Here is a 19769-nt window from a genome sequence, read left to right as displayed (position 1 = left end):
TACTTAACACTTCTACTCTAATATAAATCTCATATTTGCTTGTACATGGTAATGATCTCATTGATTTAATCACCAACATGTAGTAACCAAACTCTGGACATTCTTTTTGGAATCATTGATTTGTTTAAACTTTAAATTTCATGTTACTAATTTCACATATTCATGTTAAAATATGTTCGTATATGTGTGATTGAGTGAATATTAGACTAGTTAATGTAATATTTCTATTTTTTTTTGAAGATTATTTTAACTTTCGAGTAGAGATGGTAATCATGGACCTGTACCGCAAGTATGACCCGTAAAATACTGTCGCAGGATGGTATTGGTCCGAAATTTTATAAGCCCGCAAATTATCAGACCTCGCGGGACGGATTGTTACGAGACCGGGCTTTTTCGGGATGGGTCGAAGCGGGATTACAAGGACCCATAATTTTTTCTTCTTCATTTCTTGTTTTACCTAAAAAAAGAGAGAGAGAGAGAGAGAGAGAGAGAGAGAGAGAGAGAGAAGAAGGTGATTCGTGTAACTTTCCCCCGAAAAATGAAAGGACCTCAAATTCGAGCTTCAGCGATTACGATTCGAGCTCTGACGATTACGATTCGAGCTCCGACGATTACGAGTCGAGCTTCGGTGGTGTTTTAATTTGGTGTTCTTTTTTATTTACTCTGGGATTGACAGTTTTGATTTGGTGTTTGGTTTTATTTAATTTTTGGATTCATCAAACTATAACCAATACTTAGAGTTATAAGATAATGAAAAACATCTTATGCAATTATCTTTAATTGGTATGTTAATATGTTTGAAGTGTGACAAAATTAACTACAACTATTGTTTTGAATAACAAATAAGCAAATCAATGACTGAAGAATCATATCCAGTTCAATCAACAACCTGAATCAATGTCCTAAAGCGTCATGTTGCGGCCTGAAACGTCACGTTGTGCGTATTATCATTAGTCCCGCGGGCCAGCCCGTAAAAGCTTATACATATAGCGGGACGGATTTGGGCAGCTATTCTGGAGAACACGGTCCGCGCGGCGATGGGACAACCTGCTTACCATCTCTGGCCTTTGAAATTATATTGTTTTGCAATTCATTTTTTTTAATCACCGGTTTCCCTCCAAAAAAAAGAACGTCTCTCCAACTAATAAAGAAAAGCAAAAAGAAATCGCACCATCATCATATCATCACCTCTCTCCCAAAAAAATAAAAATCATCCCTTTTTCAAAATCTCGGCCATGGAAACTCACCTCGCTAAGCAATTAAACGCTTTATATAAACAAACCCCATCATTCTCCACTCATCTCCCCCCCCTCCCGAATGCTTCCCTCCAAAACCCTACCGACCAAATCCCTAGTAAGTAGAATCAGCTCCCGTCTGATTCTGAGTTCTCCAAAACCATGTCTCACGAAATCGTCCCCGTGGACCCCATCGACGTACCGAGCACTAGCTACTCACGCCCTAATCTGGGCCGAGAAGATTCGCCGGAAAGACATCAACACCAGTACACGAGATCCCTCACTTTCCGGGAACACGTGTCGGAGCCTTTCGACAGCGAGAGGCTTCCGGCGACGTTAGCCTCAGAGATTCAGAGGTTTCTTCGTATCGCAAACTTGGTTGAGTCTGAAGAATCTCGTATCGCTTACCTTTGTGAGTTCCCATCTCTCTCTGTACAAACGGTCTGCAGTCTAAAAATCGAAACTTTGCATGAATACAAACGCTCTGCAGTCTAAAAATCATAACTTTCCTTGAATACAAAACGCTCTGCAGTCTAAAAATCGAAACTTTTCATGAATACAAAACGTTATGCAGTCTAAATATCGAAACTTTTTTTATGAATAAAAACGGTCTGCAGTCTAAAAATCGAAACTTTCCATGAATACAAAACGTTATGCAGTCTAAAAATTGAAACTTTGAATTGGTAGGCCGTTTCCATGCGTTTGAGATAGCTCACCACATGGACAGAAACTCAACGGGAAGAGGTGTACGGCAATTCAAAACTTCTCTTCTCCAAAGGCTTGAACAGGCAAAGTCTAAAAGCTTCTTGTGTTAAGATGTGACGGTTCGGGTTACTTTAGTCTGACTTGTTTTGGGTTTATTTATAGGATGAAGAGTTTACTGTGATAAGAAGAAAGGAGAAGAGTGATGTTCGAGAACTCAAACGTGTTTATCATGCTTACAAAGAGTATATTATCAAACATGGTGCTACATTCAATTTGGATCATAGGTAATTCATTAAGTTTCTCACTAACTATACTTGTAGTTCGGTTTCAGCTAGTCAACACTAATCTTATTTTGATCTTGAAATAGTCAGCGAGAGAAGTTGGTAAACGCACGCAGAATTGCTTCGGTTTTGTATGAAGTCCTTAAGACTGTCACAAGTGGCGCTGGCCCTCAGGTCCTGTCCTCCATTTGAATCTGTATATATAACCTCTGTGCATGCAAATTTGTGTATCTAACCTTGAGATAGTGGTTTCTGATATATAGGCCATTGCTGATAGAGAAAGCATTCGGGCAAAATCGGAATTCTATGTGCCCTATAACATTCTTCCTCTTGACAGAGGAGGGGTACACCAAGCTATTATGCATCTGCCTGAGGTATACTAAACATACATATGGCCTCATGTGGAGAACTGAGTTATTATGTACTAGTATGCTTTGGTTCGGCATATTGTAAATGACATGGTGAAATGTTCTTTTCTGACCTGAAACTACAGATTAAAGCTGCTGTTGCAATTGTACGTAACACTCGTGGGTTGCCTCCTCCAGAGGACTTTCAGAGACACCAGCCTTTTGTGGATTTATTTGAGTTTCTGCAGTACGCATTTGGTTTCCAGGTACCTGTCAGAAACTTTCTAAAAGTATTGTGAAGACTAATCAGATATGGTAACCAAACTTTCGGTTTTATCTTCTTCCTAGAGTGGTAATGTTGCCAATCAAAGAGAACATTTGATCCTACTGCTCAGTAACACCATTATACGCCAACCTCAGAAACAGTCTTCACAACCAAAGGTGTTGTTATTTTCCCCCCTCTTCATTCCTCCATCTTTGAAATTGGAAATAATCTTAATTCTTTTAATCAGTCTGGTGACGAAGCAGTAGATGCATTGATGAAGAAATTCTTCAAAAACTACACAAGCTGGTGTAAGTTTCTTGGGAGAAAAAATAACATCAGGTATTCTATTGACATCTTGTGTCGTTTCATCTCTTTAAGCCGTGTTTATGTCTAACTGTATGGCCTCACAATCCACCTACAGGTTGCCCTGTGTGAAAAAGGAAGCCCTACAATATAAAACTCTGTACATAGGACTCTACCTTCTCATATGGGGAGAAGCCTCGAATTTGAGGTTCATGCCAGAGTGCTTGTGTTATATATTCCATCAAGTATGGTGAAAAAACTTCTGTTTATATGCTTTTTAGTACATCTTCTTCAAAAGTTTATCAGCCAATCTGATCATTATCTGCAACATTGATGTTGATGTTAATCCAGATGGCATATGAATTACATGGAGTTTTAGCTGGTGACGTTAGTATGATAACTGGGGAGAAGGTCGTTCCAGCATATCGTGGAGTTTCTCACGAAACTTTTCTTGAGAAAGTAGTTACCCCAATATACAAAGTTATCGAAAAGGTGATCTTTCTATTTGATGAGTGCTTGACTTATCTTTAAAAAATTGAATAGTCAATTGTAAAGTTTATGGATTTTTATGCCTGCAGGAAGCTGAGAAGAACAAGAATGGAACTGCTGATCATTCTATGTGGAGAAACTACGATGATCTCAACGAGTTTTTCTGGTCAGAACATTCACTATCTTATGACTCTTAGCCTGGAGCATCACTAATCATACTTGTCACATCTTCCACAGGTCTATTGAATGCTTCGAATTAGGCTGGCCAATGCGTTCAGAACATGACTTTTTCTGTGTGGAACAGTTAGATACCAGTAAACCACGGAGATGGAGAGAAAAGCTTAGGTTACGCAGGCAGACGAAGAAAACAGATGAAGAAATGGAGGATGACGAAGAACTTGGGGTACATATCCTTGTAACTTATGGAGATATCTCTTCCCCTGATTATGCATTTGCATATACACACACTTAAGTAATCTAAAAGGATAATGAACCATGTATTCATCAGTAGCTTGTTCATTGTGTCATAGCAGTATGGTGTTGCTAGCTTGTTGAAGAGACTACAGAGCATATTATTCGCTTAAAATCTAAGTAAGCACATTATTCAAATCGGTCAACTCGTGTGTTAACTTCTTCCAGAATCAAAATTCAGAAAAAAATTACTTAGGTTGTCACTAGGAATTACGTTTTTAGGTTCAGCAAAGTGCATTGCCTCTACAATCATAATAAAAAACTTAGGTATATTTTTCCTAATGTTCTTGGTACTGCAGCCTATCACTGAGGAACAAACTAAACCAACACAAAGATGGCTGGGGAAGACAAACTTTGTAGAGATTCGTTCCTTCTGGCAGATATTCAGGAGCTTTGACAGAATGTGGAGTTTCTTTGTTTTGTCTCTACAGGTATCCTCTTCTTCTGCTCTTATCTTTCAGATTATATTCAAGTATACATTTACTGATTATGAAAATTTCTTACTTCCTCTTCAGGCATTAATCATTATGGCTTGTCATGACGTGGAATCTCCACTCCAAATCTTCAACGCCAACATATTTGAAGATGTCATGAGCATTTTCATTACTTCTGCATTTCTAAAGCTTATAAAAGGTTATTTAGAAATTTTCTTAATGTATAAAATTAGATACAGTACTTATTGCTGACACTTTGGAGGATTTGTTTCAGGTATTCTTGACATAATCTTCAAGTGGAAAACCAGAACCACAATGCCAATCAATGAAAAAAAGAAACAGATGGCGAGGTTGGGTTTGGCTGCGATGTGGACAGTTATTCTACCAGTTCTGTATTCTCATTCAAGAAGGAAATACATTTGCTATTTCACAAGTTACAAAACTTGGCTTGGTGAATGGTGTTTTTCTCCGTACATGGTGGCAGTCACTATATACCTGACCGGAAGTGCGGTTGAGTTGGTCTTGTTTTTCGTTCCTGCCATCAGCAAATACATTGAGACCTCGAATCATCGCATTTTCAAAACTTTGTATTGGTGGGGACAGGTACTTCCATCTCATACACTATAGTTTTGTGTAAATACATTGAACAATTTCTTCAGTTTGTTTTACTTCTGGTGTATTTCAAAACTCACTTTACAAGGTATCATCCGATTACTTTATAAAATACTAGTAAATTTCCTGCAGCCTAGGTTATTCATTGGGCGAGGAGTGCAGGAAACTCAGATATCACAATTCAAGTATGTCTCATGCGGGCAGTTTCCACAGTGTTGCTTCTGTTAATCATATATTTTTATGATTTTTTTTCTCTCTGTTCAGGTACACTTTATTTTGGATTCTGGTTCTCCTGACCAAGTTTGCTTTCAGCTATGCATTTGAGGTAGCTGAAACTGATGCCTTTTCCAAATAGGCCCCACTATTAACTATAGAATTCAGACAGTATCTTTGATTCTTATGATTTGAAAATGCAGATAAAGCCTTTAATAGAACCTACACGGCTGATTATGAAAGTTGGCGTGCGGAACTATGAATGGCATGAAATTTTTCCAGAAGGTTTACTCCAATACCCTTAGCTTCTTTCTTTTGTTTTGAAGTACATGGCGCACTAAAGAACCTTTTGTTTTCTCCTTTGATAGTGAAGAGTAATGCGGCTGCAATTGTTGCAGTATGGGCGCCAATCATGGTGGTGAGTTTCTAGAAATATGAGTGTTGTGACAAACTATCTCTTAACTTGCATTCTGAAACAAATGTTGAACTTTCAGGTCTATTTCATGGATACACAAATATGGTACTCAGTTTTCTGTACTATCTTTGGTGGACTGTATGGAGTTCTGCACCACCTTGGTGAGGTAAGCACACATTGCTTCAATGCGACAGCTGTCATTTTGTGCAGTTCCTGGCCAGGTGTTGCTGTTTCCAGGTTAATATGTTCCTTTGTTTGTATTCAGATTCGAACATTAGGCATGTTGAGAGGCCGGTTTCATACTTTACCATCTGCTTTCAATGCATCCCTTATTCCACACTCAATTAAAGATGAGAAAAGGAGAAAACAAAGCGGCTTTTTCCCCTTCAATTTTTGCAGGGTAAGAGCTTTCTGAATCGATCTCGTACTAACTTGTATATTTGAAATCTGTATAAAGAAGTACCTTTTTTTCCTTTCCAGGGATCTGATGGCCAGAAAAATAGTATGGCCAAGTTTGTCTTGGTATGGAACCAGGTCATTAACAGTTTCAGAACAGAAGATCTGATAAGTAACAAGTAAACTCCCTCCATTGTCTTGTTATCATGTAAAGTTTTCGCATATATAAATAGATATTATATGTCTAATATTATATCATCAGGGAACTAGATTTGATGACGATGCCAATGTCATCGGAGGTATTATCAGGGATCATCCGTTGGCCCATTTTCCTCCTTGCAAATAAGGTACATTGCTTAAAAAGTTTCTACACAATTTGTTTTTGGTTGGAATTTTGGGTTTGTTGGTAAATATAGCTACCCCATCTTTAGTAGTTTACAACAGCTCTGAGCATTGCAAAAGATTTTAAGGACAAGGATGAGGCTCTTTATCGAAGGATTCGGAGAGACGAGTACATGTACTACGCAGTAAAAGAATGTTATGAGTCATTGAAGTACATCCTTCAGATTCTTGTTGTTGGTGATCTCGAGAAAAAGTAAAGCCTTATATACCTCCTCCAGTTAAAAGTCTTACTTCACTTTCCCCTGCCTTTGGTATGTAATTTTTTTTTTATATATATCTAACATTGTCTCAGGATCATATCTGGCATAATAAACGAGATAGAGGAAAGCATCAGACAGTCAAGTTTGCTTGAAGAATTTAAGTTGAAAGAGCTTCCAACGTTGCATAAAAAATGTATTGAGTTGGTTCAACTTCTGGTAATTGATCTTCTGGTGTGGCAAAGATTTTGTATCTTTTTCGTTTCATAAAACTAAAGTTAGTTCCAATGGTTCTTCTGTACATTCCAGGTTGAGGGAAGTGAAGATAAACTCCCTGTTGAGAAAATTGAAGAGCAGCATAGTAAACTTGTAAAGGCTCTTCAAGATATCTTTGAGCTTGTGACAAATGATATGATGGTACATGGTCACAGGTTAGTGAATTTCAAAGCTGTTGTAGCCTCTATCTGTGAAGTTTTAAAGGTGAACTTGCTTAATAATTCTTTAAATGTTTAGAATTCTGGATTTGCTTGAGCCTCTGGAGGATTCAGAAGAGGACACAGGAATTTTTATGAGGGTTATAGAACCACAGTTGTTTGAATCCTATGGAGAAAGGAGATGCATTCATTTTCCGCTGCCAGATAGTACTTCATTGAGTGAACAGGTACGTACACTGTGATCGTCTTCATTCAAATGTTCCAATCCTGTGAAAAAATGCTCATCTTTCTAATTTGGTCTTGGCAGATCCAGCGGTTCCTGTTGTTGTTAACCGTCAAAGATAGTGCAATGGACATACCAGAGAACTTAGATGCTCGACGACGCATATCTTTCTTTGCTACTTCGCTTTTCATGGATATGCCAGACGCTCCTAAAGTACGCAATATGATGTCCTTCAGGTTTGCCTTGCACAACTTTCCCTCAGTAAAATATATAGATTCTTTGGATCAACAACTGATGATTAACACTTTGGTTGCAGTGTCTTGACACCGCATTATCAGGAGGATATTAACTTTTCAACCAAGGAACTACATTCCGCAAACTCCAGCGTGTCAATCATCTTTTATATGCAGAAGATTTTTCCAGGTAAAATCAATGTTTATTCTGATTGATGAATGTTTTCTCTGGTCATGTTTCAAAATTTTCTAAATCTTTGGTTTGTTAGATGAGTGGAAAAACTTTCTTGAGCGAATGGGATGTGAGAATTTGGACGCGTTAAAGAGAGAGGGTAAAGAAGAAGAGCTTCGAAACTGGGCATCGTTTCGTGGACAAACATTGAGGAGAACAGGTGAGAAACTATAACAGTATCTGCAAATTGCCTTATACAGGGAACTAACAAACTTCATGTTGTTTTCATGCATGAACACAGTTCGTGGTATGATGTATTGCCGAGACGCTCTGAAATTGCAGGCCTTCCTTGACATGGCAGATGATGAGGGTTTGTCATCTTGACTCTCCTCTCTGATCTTTGCAAATTTCTGTTTGAAAACTAAACATTTGTGTCTACTCTAGATATTCTTGAAGGATATGATGACGTGGAGCGAAGTAACAGACCTTTAGCCGCGCAACTTGATGCATTGGCAGATATGAAATTCACATATGTTGTCTCTTGCCAAATGTTTGGAGCCCAAAAATCAGCCGGGGATCCTCACGCACAAGACATACTCGACCTGATGATAAAGTAAGCTGTCATTAGACATGATCTCAGATAGATTCAGTAGACAAAGTTTGTGCATGCTTTCCTAAAGCAACGTTACATGACTTATTGCGTTCAGGTACCCATCTCTACGTGTTGCATACGTTGAGGAGAGGGAAGAGATCGTGTCGGATAACCCTGAGAAGGTTTACTACTCTATATTAGTGAAAGCTGTCAACGGTTTCGATCAGGTATCAAACGCTCTATTCAACCATTCTTGGTAACTTAATGTGCACGTTGTAAACTTGGTTGTGGTAACTTAGGAAATATACCGGGTCAAGCTTCCTGGACCACCTAACATCGGAGAGGGGAAGCCTGAGAATCAAAACCACGCTATTATTTTCACTCGAGGTGAAGCACTTCAGACTATTGACATGAACCAAGTAAGTTTTTTCTGCATCTTCGATGTACAATTAGTGAACCATCTCTTCTTCCTCTAAAAACTTCTCACATAAACGTTAGGATAACTACCTGGAAGAGGCTTTCAAAATGAGAAACCTCCTTCAAGAGTTTCTTCGGAACCGTGGAAGAAGACCTCCAACAATACTTGGGTTAAGAGAACACATCTTCACTGGAAGGTTTGTAACCACAGTTACACACATGCATATAAATATCTTCCACAGTCATAAGAAGGGAGTTTACTGAGTTTTATGACATTGCAGTGTTTCTTCTCTAGCGTGGTTCATGTCATATCAAGAAACCAGTTTTGTCACAATCGGCCAAAGACTTCTTGCTAATCCTCTCAGGCAATAATCTCTAAGTTTTTTTTTTTAAAGGATGCCCATAATAATCTCTAAGTTCTTCAAAATAACAGTTTCCATTTGCTGAGACCAATAAACTGAACTTTCTTTTCCATTAAAATACAGAGTCCGGTTTCATTATGGGCATCCTGATGTCTTTGATAGAATATTTCACATAACAAGAGGCGGTATCAGTAAAGCATCAAGAACTATTAACTTAAGCGAGGACGTTTTCGCCGGTAATGAAATCTCACATTAAGAAGTTCCTTTTTCAGACATTTGGTAAGGTTTACCTGTAAAATTACATTCTTCCTTGTATTGTGCAGGTTATAATACCACCCTAAGACGTGGATGCATAACCTACAATGAGTACCTTCAAGTCGGAAAAGGTCGTGATGTTGGCCTCAATCAGATCTCAAAGTTTGAGGCTAAGGTGGCTAACGGAAACAGTGAGCAGACTATTAGCCGTGACATATACCGTTTAGGACAACGTTTTGATTTCTTCAGAATGCTGTCTTGTTATTTCACAACCATTGGATTCTACTTCAGTAGCTTGGTAACGTCTATGAAACTTCAGCTGAGTAATACCGTTTTTTTTTCTAGTTAGGCTGCGGTTTCAATTTTTTTTTTGGTTTTTCGGTTCGGGTATCTCGGTTTCAGTTAATTCAGTTCGGTCACAATCCCACCAAAATGAACCAAAAATACAGTTTTTGATTATTTTTTATTTTAATTTTTTTCAAAACTAACCGATTTTTGGACTTTGGTTAGATTTCGGTATAATTATTTTAAAAATTTTGGATACTTTCGGTTAAATTTCAGTTATATTCTATTAGTTCGGATATTTTTGGTTAATTCAGTTTCGTTAATTCGATTTTTCATTTTTTTTATTTAAAAAAAAAATGAAACTGAACTGAACTGAACTAAAAACCGAATTATTTTTCAAAATCATACCAAACTAAATCAAATATGTAACAAAATTTCTGCTGGACCGGTTCGGACCGAATCGGCAGGCCTATTCCTAGTTGTGAATGAGAGCTCTAATGTTTTGTTGATGTTTGAACAGATCTCCGTGATCGGGATTTACATCTATCTCTATGGTCAACTCTACCTAGTCCTCAGTGGTTTGCAGAAGACACTTATTCTCGAAGCCAAGGTGAAGAACATAAAATCATTAGAAACAGCCCTTGCCTCTCAGTCATTTCTCCAGCTAGGCCTCTTAACCGGTTTACCAATGGTGATGGAGATCGGATTGGAGAAAGGCTTCCTCATAGCCTTCCAAGACTTCATACTCATGCAGCTTCAGCTCGCTGCATTCTTCTTCACTTTCTCTCTAGGAACCAAAACGCACTACTTCGGCAGAACGATCCTCCACGGAGGCGCCAAGTACAGACCCACAGGGCGTAAAGTGGTTGTGTTCCACGCCAACTTCAGCGAGAACTACAGACTATACTCGCGTAGCCACTTCATCAAAGGCTTTGAGCTCATTATCCTTCTGGTGGTCTACGAGCTCTTCAAGCATACGTCTCAAAGCAACATGGCTTACTCGTTCATCACGTTCTCAGTGTGGTTCATGTCCCTCACTTGGTTATGCGCGCCGTTTCTCTTCAACCCTTCGGGGTTTACCTGGGAGATAATAGTCGGCGACTGGAGAGATTGGAACAGGTGGATCAAGGAGCAAGGCGGGATAGGGATTCAGCAGGACAAGAGCTGGCAGTCTTGGTGGAACGACGAGCAAGCTCATCTCCGTGGCTCTGGTGTTGGCGCTAGAATTTTGGAGATTATTTTGTCTCTCAGATTCTTTTTGTATCAGTACGGTTTGGTCTATCACCTTGACATCACACAAAGCAGCACGAATATTATAGTCTACGCGCTTTCTTGGGTCGTAATCCTCGCCACGTTCCTCACGGTCAAGGCCGTTGACTTAGGGAGGCAGCTGTTCAGCACGAGAAAGCACCTTGTGTATAGGTTCTTCAAAGTCTTTGTCTTCGTGAGCATTCTTACAGTCATTATCACACTTTCAAACATCTGCCACCTCTCTATCAAGGACCTTATAGTCTCTTGCTTAGCTTTCTTGCCTACCGGTTGGGGTCTGATTCTGGTAAACAATCCACTCTTTGTTTTATTTTCTTTGTTAAAGGCAAATACATTTTTAGATTCTTTTGGAGTTAATTGTTGGCAGATTGCACAAGCTGTTAGGCCAAAGATAGAAGGGACGAGCTTGTGGGAGTTCACACAGGTTCTAGCTAGAGCTTATGATTACGGAATGGGAGTGGTTCTGTTTGCACCAATGGCTATCTTAGCTTGGCTTCCTATCATTTCTGCGTTTCAGACGCGGTTTCTCTTCAACGAAGCTTTTAACAGGAGGCTTCAGATTCAACCTATTCTTGCTGGGAAGAAGAAGAAATAGACTTCTCTTCCTTTCTAGTTCCATTGCTTTGTACATCTTTGTAACTATTTCACTTGTTAATTGCTCTCTGTACAAAAGTTCTGTTGAATACAGAATATTTAACCGGTGTTCACCAATTTTTTTTAATCAAGGGTGGTTATTTAAAACGGTTGAACCGAACCAAAAGTGACTCAGTTGAAGGCTATTCTTCGATTACAAATTATGATCCGACAATGCCACATTGAAATCAAATGCTTTTTTGAGTTGATTACAGTAAGTGACACTTTTTGAGTTTTTATTACATCTAGAGACAATTCTTATATGTGACACACTTTGTCGTGGACCAGCAACAGATTGTGGACAATTTTGCCCTTAATAGAAAGGACACTTGTGGATGAGTGATTTGTGGACGAGTGATGTGTGGTTGGGTGATTTGTGGAGAGTGATGTGTGGATGAGTGATGAGTAATGTGTATATATGTAATGTTAATGTGTTTATAGTAGATAACATGGACAAACTCTCTGTTTTGATTCCATAAAACTATACAACAATACGTGGACATGGCCTCATGTTACTAAAATTATACCATAAAACGTGAACACGAACTCTGTTATCTCCAATACAAACACTTGGCTTCTTCAGCTCAATTGATAAATTATCTGCAATTAAACTTCAATCAAGATGAGAAATAGATGATATTGTGAGTATGAGCGGTGCGAAAAATCGAAGAAGTGTTTACCTTTTGTCGAAGAGTAATAGATCTTGCATGTCAGAGATTTCTGATCTAAAGAATTTGCCCTTTGTCATGATGTGGATGGATGTAACTTTGATTAGAGTTGAATTTAGATCCCGAGATGATGAATGAAATCGAAAGAATATTGTTCATCTCCACAACTAGTTTATAATTCTGTTAAGATGTTCATGTCCACAACTAATTTATAATTCTGTTATCCACGATTTGGTGTTCACGTCCACATTTTGTTTACACATTAATATATATATAATATATATATGAACATGGATGAGAATTTTATATATAGTTTATTATGACAATTATTTTTGTTTAATATATTTTAGAACTTGAGATAAAAGTAAATAAATACACAAAGTAGAATAAGAAAAATAATAAAATGAAATAAGAAGAGGAGAGAGATTCTCTTTAGTTTAGGGTCATAAGAGTCTTTTTGACAAAATAAAGTGTGTCTCAAGTGATAAGTGTCTTGTAGTGTAATTGGAATGTGAGAAAGTGTCTCTAGATGTAAAAACTCTTGTTCCTGTCCCTCACCTGTCGTCCATACTTTGAACAATGTACCTACCGAGCAGGGACGGATCTAGAAATATATTTTATAACTATCCAAAGCCATCTCGACGGAGCAGGGACGGATCTAGAAATAGATTTTATACGGAGCCCAAATATATAATTTAATTAAAATAATTAGATAGTTTTATGGTGTTATTATAAAATATTACATTTTTACAGTAAATATTATAACTAATTAAATATTCATTATTTTCCAAAAAATTGTTTACAAAAGTTAGAACGTTTATTTTCAAGATATATATATATTAAGTTTTCAATACATTTTATATGAGTTAATAATAGCAAATTATAAACTCATACAAAATTAAATGTATCACTCAATAGTTAATCAAATAAATAATATATTTATCATCAGATTTAATGTTTTTAATATGTATAAAGCAGAAAATATTTATCTTCTAGAAATAGAAGTACAAAATAAGTACTTGGAAATTCAAAACTGATATTTACGGTGCAAAGCTGAACAAATTAGACATATATAACTAATTTAATAAAAGTTAAGAGAACAAGAAATTAGAAGAGTTAAAATATGAAATTAGACCTTTGACAAAGAAAGAGTAATTGCAGACGCTAAATTTGACAACAACAAAATAAATAAGATAAAAGATGGGTGATAATTTGGTCAAACATGAGTGTGTGGTACCATTGACCTCATCTATGATTTAACCAAATATGCTAGATTCACATACTCAAAATTATGTTACAAACACAAAATTTATAAAGTTAGTATGGGGCACGTGCTCCACCTTTTATACAACTAGATCCGCCCCTGCGACCGAATTCTCTCTCCTGATGGGATCCACGAAACAAGCCGCCATAGATCGCCCGAGTTTGAATGTCTCCTCCTCTTCATCTTCTTCATCCTCGAACAACATCTAAGGAAGAAGTATGTGTAGCTCTTACCCTTTTTATTTCAAATTTTATGTGAAACTAACAACAAATTCCGATATAATAATTTTTTTTTGTTAATTTACTCAATTGTACAAAAAAAGAAAAAGAAAAATGAAGATGCGCATATCAATATTTGTTATTTATAGTACATTTTATTATGCCAAAACACCAACAATAATTTATTAAAATTTCTTTGACAAAGGCGTAATATTATTATAATATTAGAGTTTCAATGTAGATAAAAAATCAGCGAGGGCATTGATAACTACATATACATATAATTTTTCCTTTGTTTTTGCCTTCGCCATTTGTGCAAACACCTTGCCCTGGTTAATGCCTTTTGACACATGCGGCTTCACATTGGTTGGCATTACATGTTCCACTTTTGTTTTGTAATGTTTCATTACATTGGTTATTACCTTTTCCTTTCTGAGCAATTGTCGTTTCGCCTGTTATTATAATAAACACAATCTTAGTTTTTATATTTAATATAGAAAATCATTTTTTGTAAAACATATGTTTAGAGAGTTTTATGCATATTAAATAAAAAATAAAATTTTAAGTATCTTCTTTTTAATCATTTATTATTCTTGGAAAATAATTGAACTCAATATTATAAAATTAAACATATAATCTATGTATGTATATAAAATAAACAACATCAAATAATTTTAAAATGATTATATAATATATTAATAAAGCTGTAAATGTAAATACAAACCAAGCAGAAGAATTGTGAGGATAACAAAACCAATAAACCAACGTTTGAAAGCAACTTTCATCTTCGATAATGATATAATGGTGTTTTAAAAATTAATAAGATAGAGAAGTGCATTTATAGATAAATCAAAAATTAAAACATGTCTAATTTAAGCTATGTATCTTTTCAATTTCCAATATTAAAGGATCTATTTTGACCAAAAATTACAATCTCTATTTTTTCATTTATTTAATGAATTTTTAACTCATTATATTTAACTTAATTTAAAATATTTTTTGATATACATAAACAATAAAATTCGATTAGTCACAAATTCAGAATTTATATAATATGTATTTAGAAAAGAAACATAAAGATAAAAGAGAAATGGCAATTTGATCTAATAATGTTCCAAAAAATAGACATTTTTATCTAATAAAGTAGAAATATAATTTTATCAAAAAAAGTAGAAATATATTTTTGAAATGATATATAAAAGAGTTAGTTATTTCTATATACATTTTTACAATACTTCGTGTATATGAGTGACACATAAGATAAGATTTTGACCTGCGCTTTGAAAGTTTATGACTAGATTGAATGGAACTACTTGGAAGCCCCGTTGGCTGCGCTTGGTTTCCATATAAGGTTTTGAGAGTGGATTATGTTTTGTGTTAAAACGGTTTCCTACACTGTGCTCATAATAGTGAATCTGAAGGGAATATAGTACCAAGCAAAGGGCTCCGGCAAGGTGATCCATTATCGCCTTTTCTTTTTTTATTTATGCACTGAGGGTTTATCACATCAACTTAATGAGGTGGAAAGGCATGTAGAAATAACAGGGATCCAATTTGCAGAGAGTGGTCCATCGGTTCATCACATGTTTTTTGCTGATGATTCACTTCTACTTCTGAAAGCCGATGAGGCGGTCTGTGAGGTACTGAAAGAGTAGGAAGGTGTCTCAGGCCAGATGATTAGTTTTACCAAATCAGCTATTACTTTTGGAAAAAAGGTTGATGAGGAACACAAAAGGAAAATCAAAGAAATCACAGGAATTGTGAATGAAGGAGGTATTGGGAAGTATCTTGGTTTACCTGAGTGTTTCTGTGGGTCAAAAATTGAAATGCTTCAGTATATACATGAGAAGATGACATCTCGTTTCAATGGCTGGTATGGGAATTTTCGGTCTGTAGGAGGGTAAGAAGTTCTCCTTAAATCTGTGGCAATGGCGATGCCGGTATTTACTATGTCGGTTTTTAAATTACCAAAGAAGACTTGTCATAATCTCACTAGTGCGATGGTAAATTTTTGGTGAAACGCTCGAGAGGAAAAGAATAAGATGCATTGGGTTTGATGGGAAAAAAATGTGTGTTGATAAAGAGAATGGAGGTCTTGAGTTTAGGGATTTAGAGAAATTCAATCAAGCTCTTTTGGCCAAATAAGGATGGCGGCTACTTATGTTTGATGATTCTTTATGTGCGAGGGTAGTAAGGAGTATATATTACCCGGAGGGAGATTTCATATCGACTCGTTTGGGATCACGGCTTTCTTTTGCATGGAGGAGTATTTTCTTTGAACAATAACTAATAGCAAAAAATCCACGAAGAGCCATTGGATCGGGAGAACACATTTTTGTTTGGATGGGATAAGTGGCTGTTTGGTTCTGTTCCGGTTGCTCCATTGAGGAAACAAAGTCTTCTTGATCTGGATCTGAGGTTTCGTGATCTCATTATTCATCAAACTTAAACATGGGACATGGGAAGCTTGAAGAAAAATTCTTTCAACAAGACATCGAGCTTATTCTAAAACAGAAACCAGCCTTTAATATTTAATACTTCTATTTACAACATTTTGATGTTTTATGAACTACCGACGATTTTACTTGTACTATAAAGAAGATCTTCTTTAATTTATATTATTAGTCTACATTTTTTTGTCAGCTATATTATTAGTCTACATAATTGTATAAATATTGATCAATTGTTTAAAAAAAATTGAATTTCAAAATTTTCTGATCTCCTAGACATAATTTGCAAAGTGATTTTGACACATGTACTCTCTACAATCTTTGTTCACTAAATAAATGTGACAAAACATGCTAGAAATGATGACATGACTTATGATTAAATGTGATACAGATAATTACATTTAATGTTTATTTATATTTTTGGTAATTGTTTTAGAGTATAGTAGTAAGTTATGCATCTTCATTAAAGTAAATCTATTCAAATATGATATTAACTAATATAATAACAGAAAATAATAATATTTTACAAATTTCAAATTATGATTTATTTATATTTTTTTATAATTATGCAATTTTATTACTATAAATATTTTTCAAATTTTTAAGTTTAATTTTGAAAAAAATATAATTTTTTAATCGTAACATTATTAGCTTCTTTTATATATCTACAAATTTTGAAATACTGTTTAATTATATTTGATAATTATACAACTTTTATATCATTTTTATTAATTTTGCAAGTTGGTTTTATATATTTTTTATCCAAGATATATGGATAAAATTATACATATTTATTCTTAAATATAATTTAGTATAAACAAAATTGTTTATATTATCTTAATTTTATGTTCAATTAAATCAAATTTTTTATTTAAATAGTGGTAAGAAAATAATATAAAAAAATTTAAAATCCAGTTAAAATTTAATTTTTTTTATTATTGTACATATACTGCATGAAAATATCTAGTATATTCCTATAAGGAAGGCTCAAACTCTGGATAAACCGAACTAAGATCAGTTTTAACCCTCACAAACCAAGTAACAAAACCGAACAAGATATACCGGTCTAAACTGTATAAAAAACATTAAACCACTCGGTTCAAGTTATTGTTGGGTCGCCGCCAATACATAGGATAATGGTGCTCTAACTGTTCGAGTTTCAAAGGCGTCCGTCTCTAAAAACATCTCCAATGTATTACTCCATTTTTTACTCCAAAATGGAGTAACTCCAAAATAGAGTTAAGTTTTACTCCAATGTATTACTCTATTTCCCACTCCAAAATAGAAAATTCCTAATATTTTATATTTTATATTTATTTAAAAATTAGTAATATCACCTTTCATTTATACTATTTGCAAAACAATCCATTTTCAGATTGTAATAATTATATTAAATACAATATTAACCACAATTATTTTTTTATTATATAAGTACTCGACAAGGTTTATAAAGAAAACATTTCTTACATTAAAAATTACATTACATAGCTTAAACACAATATCTGAGGAAGAAGTGTGTGTAGCTTTTTTACCTTTTTTTCAAATTTATATGAAATTAACAACAAAGTCCAATATAATACTATTTTTTTGTTAATTTACTCATTTGTACAAAAAAAAAGAAGAAAAATGAAGATGGGCATATCAATATTTGTTATTTATATTTTTATTCGACATAGTATATCTTATTATGCCAAAACACCAGCAACAATTTATTAAAAAAATTATTTTTCTTTAACAAAAACGTAATATTATTATAATATTATTTGAGTTTCGATATAGATAAAAAATCAGCGAGGACATTGATAATGACATGTGCATATAACTTTTCCTTTGTTATTGTCTTCGCTAGTTGTGCAGATACCGTGCGCTGTTTTATGTCTTTTGGCACATGCGGCTTTACATTGGTTGGCATCACATGTTCCTTTTTTGTTTGTTAATGTTTCATTACATTGGTTGACCCCTTTTCCTTTCTGAGCAATTGTCGTTTCTCCTGTTGTTATAATAAACATAATCTTAGTTTTATATTTAAAATAGAAAATCATTTTTTTGTAAAACATATGTTTAGAGAGTTTTCTGCGTATTTAAATAAAAGAAAAACTGAAATTTTGAATATCTTCTTTTTTAGTCATTGATTATTCTTGGAAAAATCATTAAACTCAATATTATAGAATTAAACATAAAATCTATGCAAGAATATAAAATAAACAGCATCAAATAACTTTAGAATGATTATATAATATATTAATAAAGCTGTAAATGTAAATACAAACCAAACAGAAGAATTGTGAGGATAACAAAACCAATAAACCAATGTTTGAAAGCAACTTTCATCTTCGATAATGAAATAATGGTGTTTTAAAAGTTAAAAAGTCAGAGAAGTACATTTATAGATGAATCAAAAATTAAAACATGTCTAATTTAAGCTATCTATCTTTTCAGATTCCGATATAAAAGGATCTATTTTGACCAAAATCACAATCTCTAGTTTTTTTTATTTATTTAATGATTTTGAACTCATTTATATTTAAATTTATTTAATTTTTTTATTTACATAAACAATCAAATTCGATTAGTCACAGATTCGAAATTTATATAATATATATTTAGAAAAGAAACATAAAGATAAACGAGAAATGACAATTTGATCTAATAGTGTATTCTTTGCCACTACCATTAGGATTAAGAAGAATACAGATGACAGTGGCGGTCTGTAAGGTACTGAAAGAGTATGAAGGTGCCTCATGCCAGATGATTAGCTTTACCAAACCAGCTATTACTTTTGGAAAAAAGGTAGATAGGAACACAAAAGGAAAATCAAAGATATCATAGGAATTGTGAATGAAGGAAGTATTGGGAAGTATCTTGGTTTACCTTAATGTTTCAGTGGGTCAAAAATTGAAATGCTTCAATATATACAGGAGAAGATGACATCGCATCAATGGCTGGTATGGGAGTTTTTTGTCGGCAGGAGGGAAAGAAGTTCTCCTTAAATTTGTGGCAATGGTGATGACGGTATTTGCTATGTCGGTTTTTAAATTACCAAAGAAGACTTGTCAAAATTTCACTAGTGCGATGGAAAATCCCTGGTGAAACGCTCAAGAGGGAAAGAATAAGATGCATTGGGTTTCATGGGAAAGGACGTGTCTTGATAAAGAGAATGGAGGTCTTTGGTTTAGGGATTTAGAGAAATTCAACCAAGCTCTTTTGGTCAAACAAGGATGGCGGCTACTTATGTTTGATGATTCTTTATGTGTGAAGGTAGTGAGGAGTAGATACTACCCGGAGGGAGATTTCCTATCGACTCGTTTGGATCACGACCTTCTTTTGCATGGAGGAGGAGTATTTGTTTGGATGAGAATTGCTAGCAAAAGGTCTACGAAAAACGTTGGACCGGGAGAACACATTTTAGTTTGGACGGATAAGTGGCTGTTAGGTTCTGTTCTGGTTGCTCCACTGAGGAAACATAGTCTTTTTGATATGGATCTGAGGGTTTGTGATCTCATTAACCCTCAAACTAAACACATGGGAC

At 35.0% G+C, this 19769-nt stretch overlaps 1 protein-coding gene across 1 annotated transcript; it reads left to right on the top strand.

The window, feature by feature from the left end:
- The first annotated feature begins 1397 nt into the window (after positions 1 to 1397).
- On the top strand, positions 1398 to 11602 carry LOC106295022 (putative callose synthase 8). The gene is made up of 40 exons (XM_013730781.1): positions 1398 to 1647; positions 1923 to 2023; positions 2103 to 2224; positions 2308 to 2395; positions 2485 to 2595; positions 2715 to 2834; positions 2917 to 3009; positions 3081 to 3172; positions 3255 to 3381; positions 3488 to 3628; positions 3715 to 3791; positions 3863 to 4028; positions 4396 to 4527; positions 4612 to 4729; positions 4805 to 5133; positions 5275 to 5327; positions 5407 to 5467; positions 5559 to 5640; positions 5724 to 5773; positions 5850 to 5936; positions 6036 to 6170; positions 6251 to 6345; positions 6429 to 6513; positions 6601 to 6761; positions 6861 to 6984; positions 7075 to 7196; positions 7279 to 7426; positions 7507 to 7658; positions 7739 to 7845; positions 7925 to 8047; positions 8129 to 8197; positions 8272 to 8440; positions 8535 to 8646; positions 8719 to 8838; positions 8918 to 9033; positions 9118 to 9201; positions 9322 to 9434; positions 9522 to 9751; positions 10259 to 11293; positions 11375 to 11602. The coding sequence occupies exons 1-40, from the start codon at positions 1398 to 1400 to the stop codon at positions 11600 to 11602; spliced, it is 5928 nt and encodes a 1975-aa protein (XP_013586235.1).
- The last annotated feature ends 8167 nt before the right edge of the window (positions 11603 to 19769 follow it).

The sequence above is a fragment of the Brassica oleracea genome, chromosome C5 (genome assembly GCF_000695525.1).
Source record: "Brassica oleracea var. oleracea cultivar TO1000 chromosome C5, BOL, whole genome shotgun sequence".
NCBI lineage: Eukaryota > Viridiplantae > Streptophyta > Magnoliopsida > Brassicales > Brassicaceae > Brassica > Brassica oleracea.
This window is presented reverse-complemented; position numbering and strand designations above follow the sequence as displayed.

What these genes read in the sequence shown, in the direction of transcription:
- LOC106295022 (XM_013730781.1), top strand. Translation starts at nt 1,398, where the DNA reads ATGTCTCACGAAATCGTCCCCGTGGACCCCATCGACGTACCGAGCACT. An exon ending in ACATTCAATTTGGATCATAG is followed by an intron (nt 2,225 to 2,307) that starts GTAATTCATTAA and finishes ATCTTGAAATAG; the next exon opens with TCAGCGAGAGAAGTTGGTAA. An exon ending in CTGTCAACGGTTTCGATCAG is followed by an intron (nt 8,647 to 8,718) that starts GTATCAAACGCT and finishes GTGGTAACTTAG; the next exon opens with GAAATATACCGGGTCAAGCT.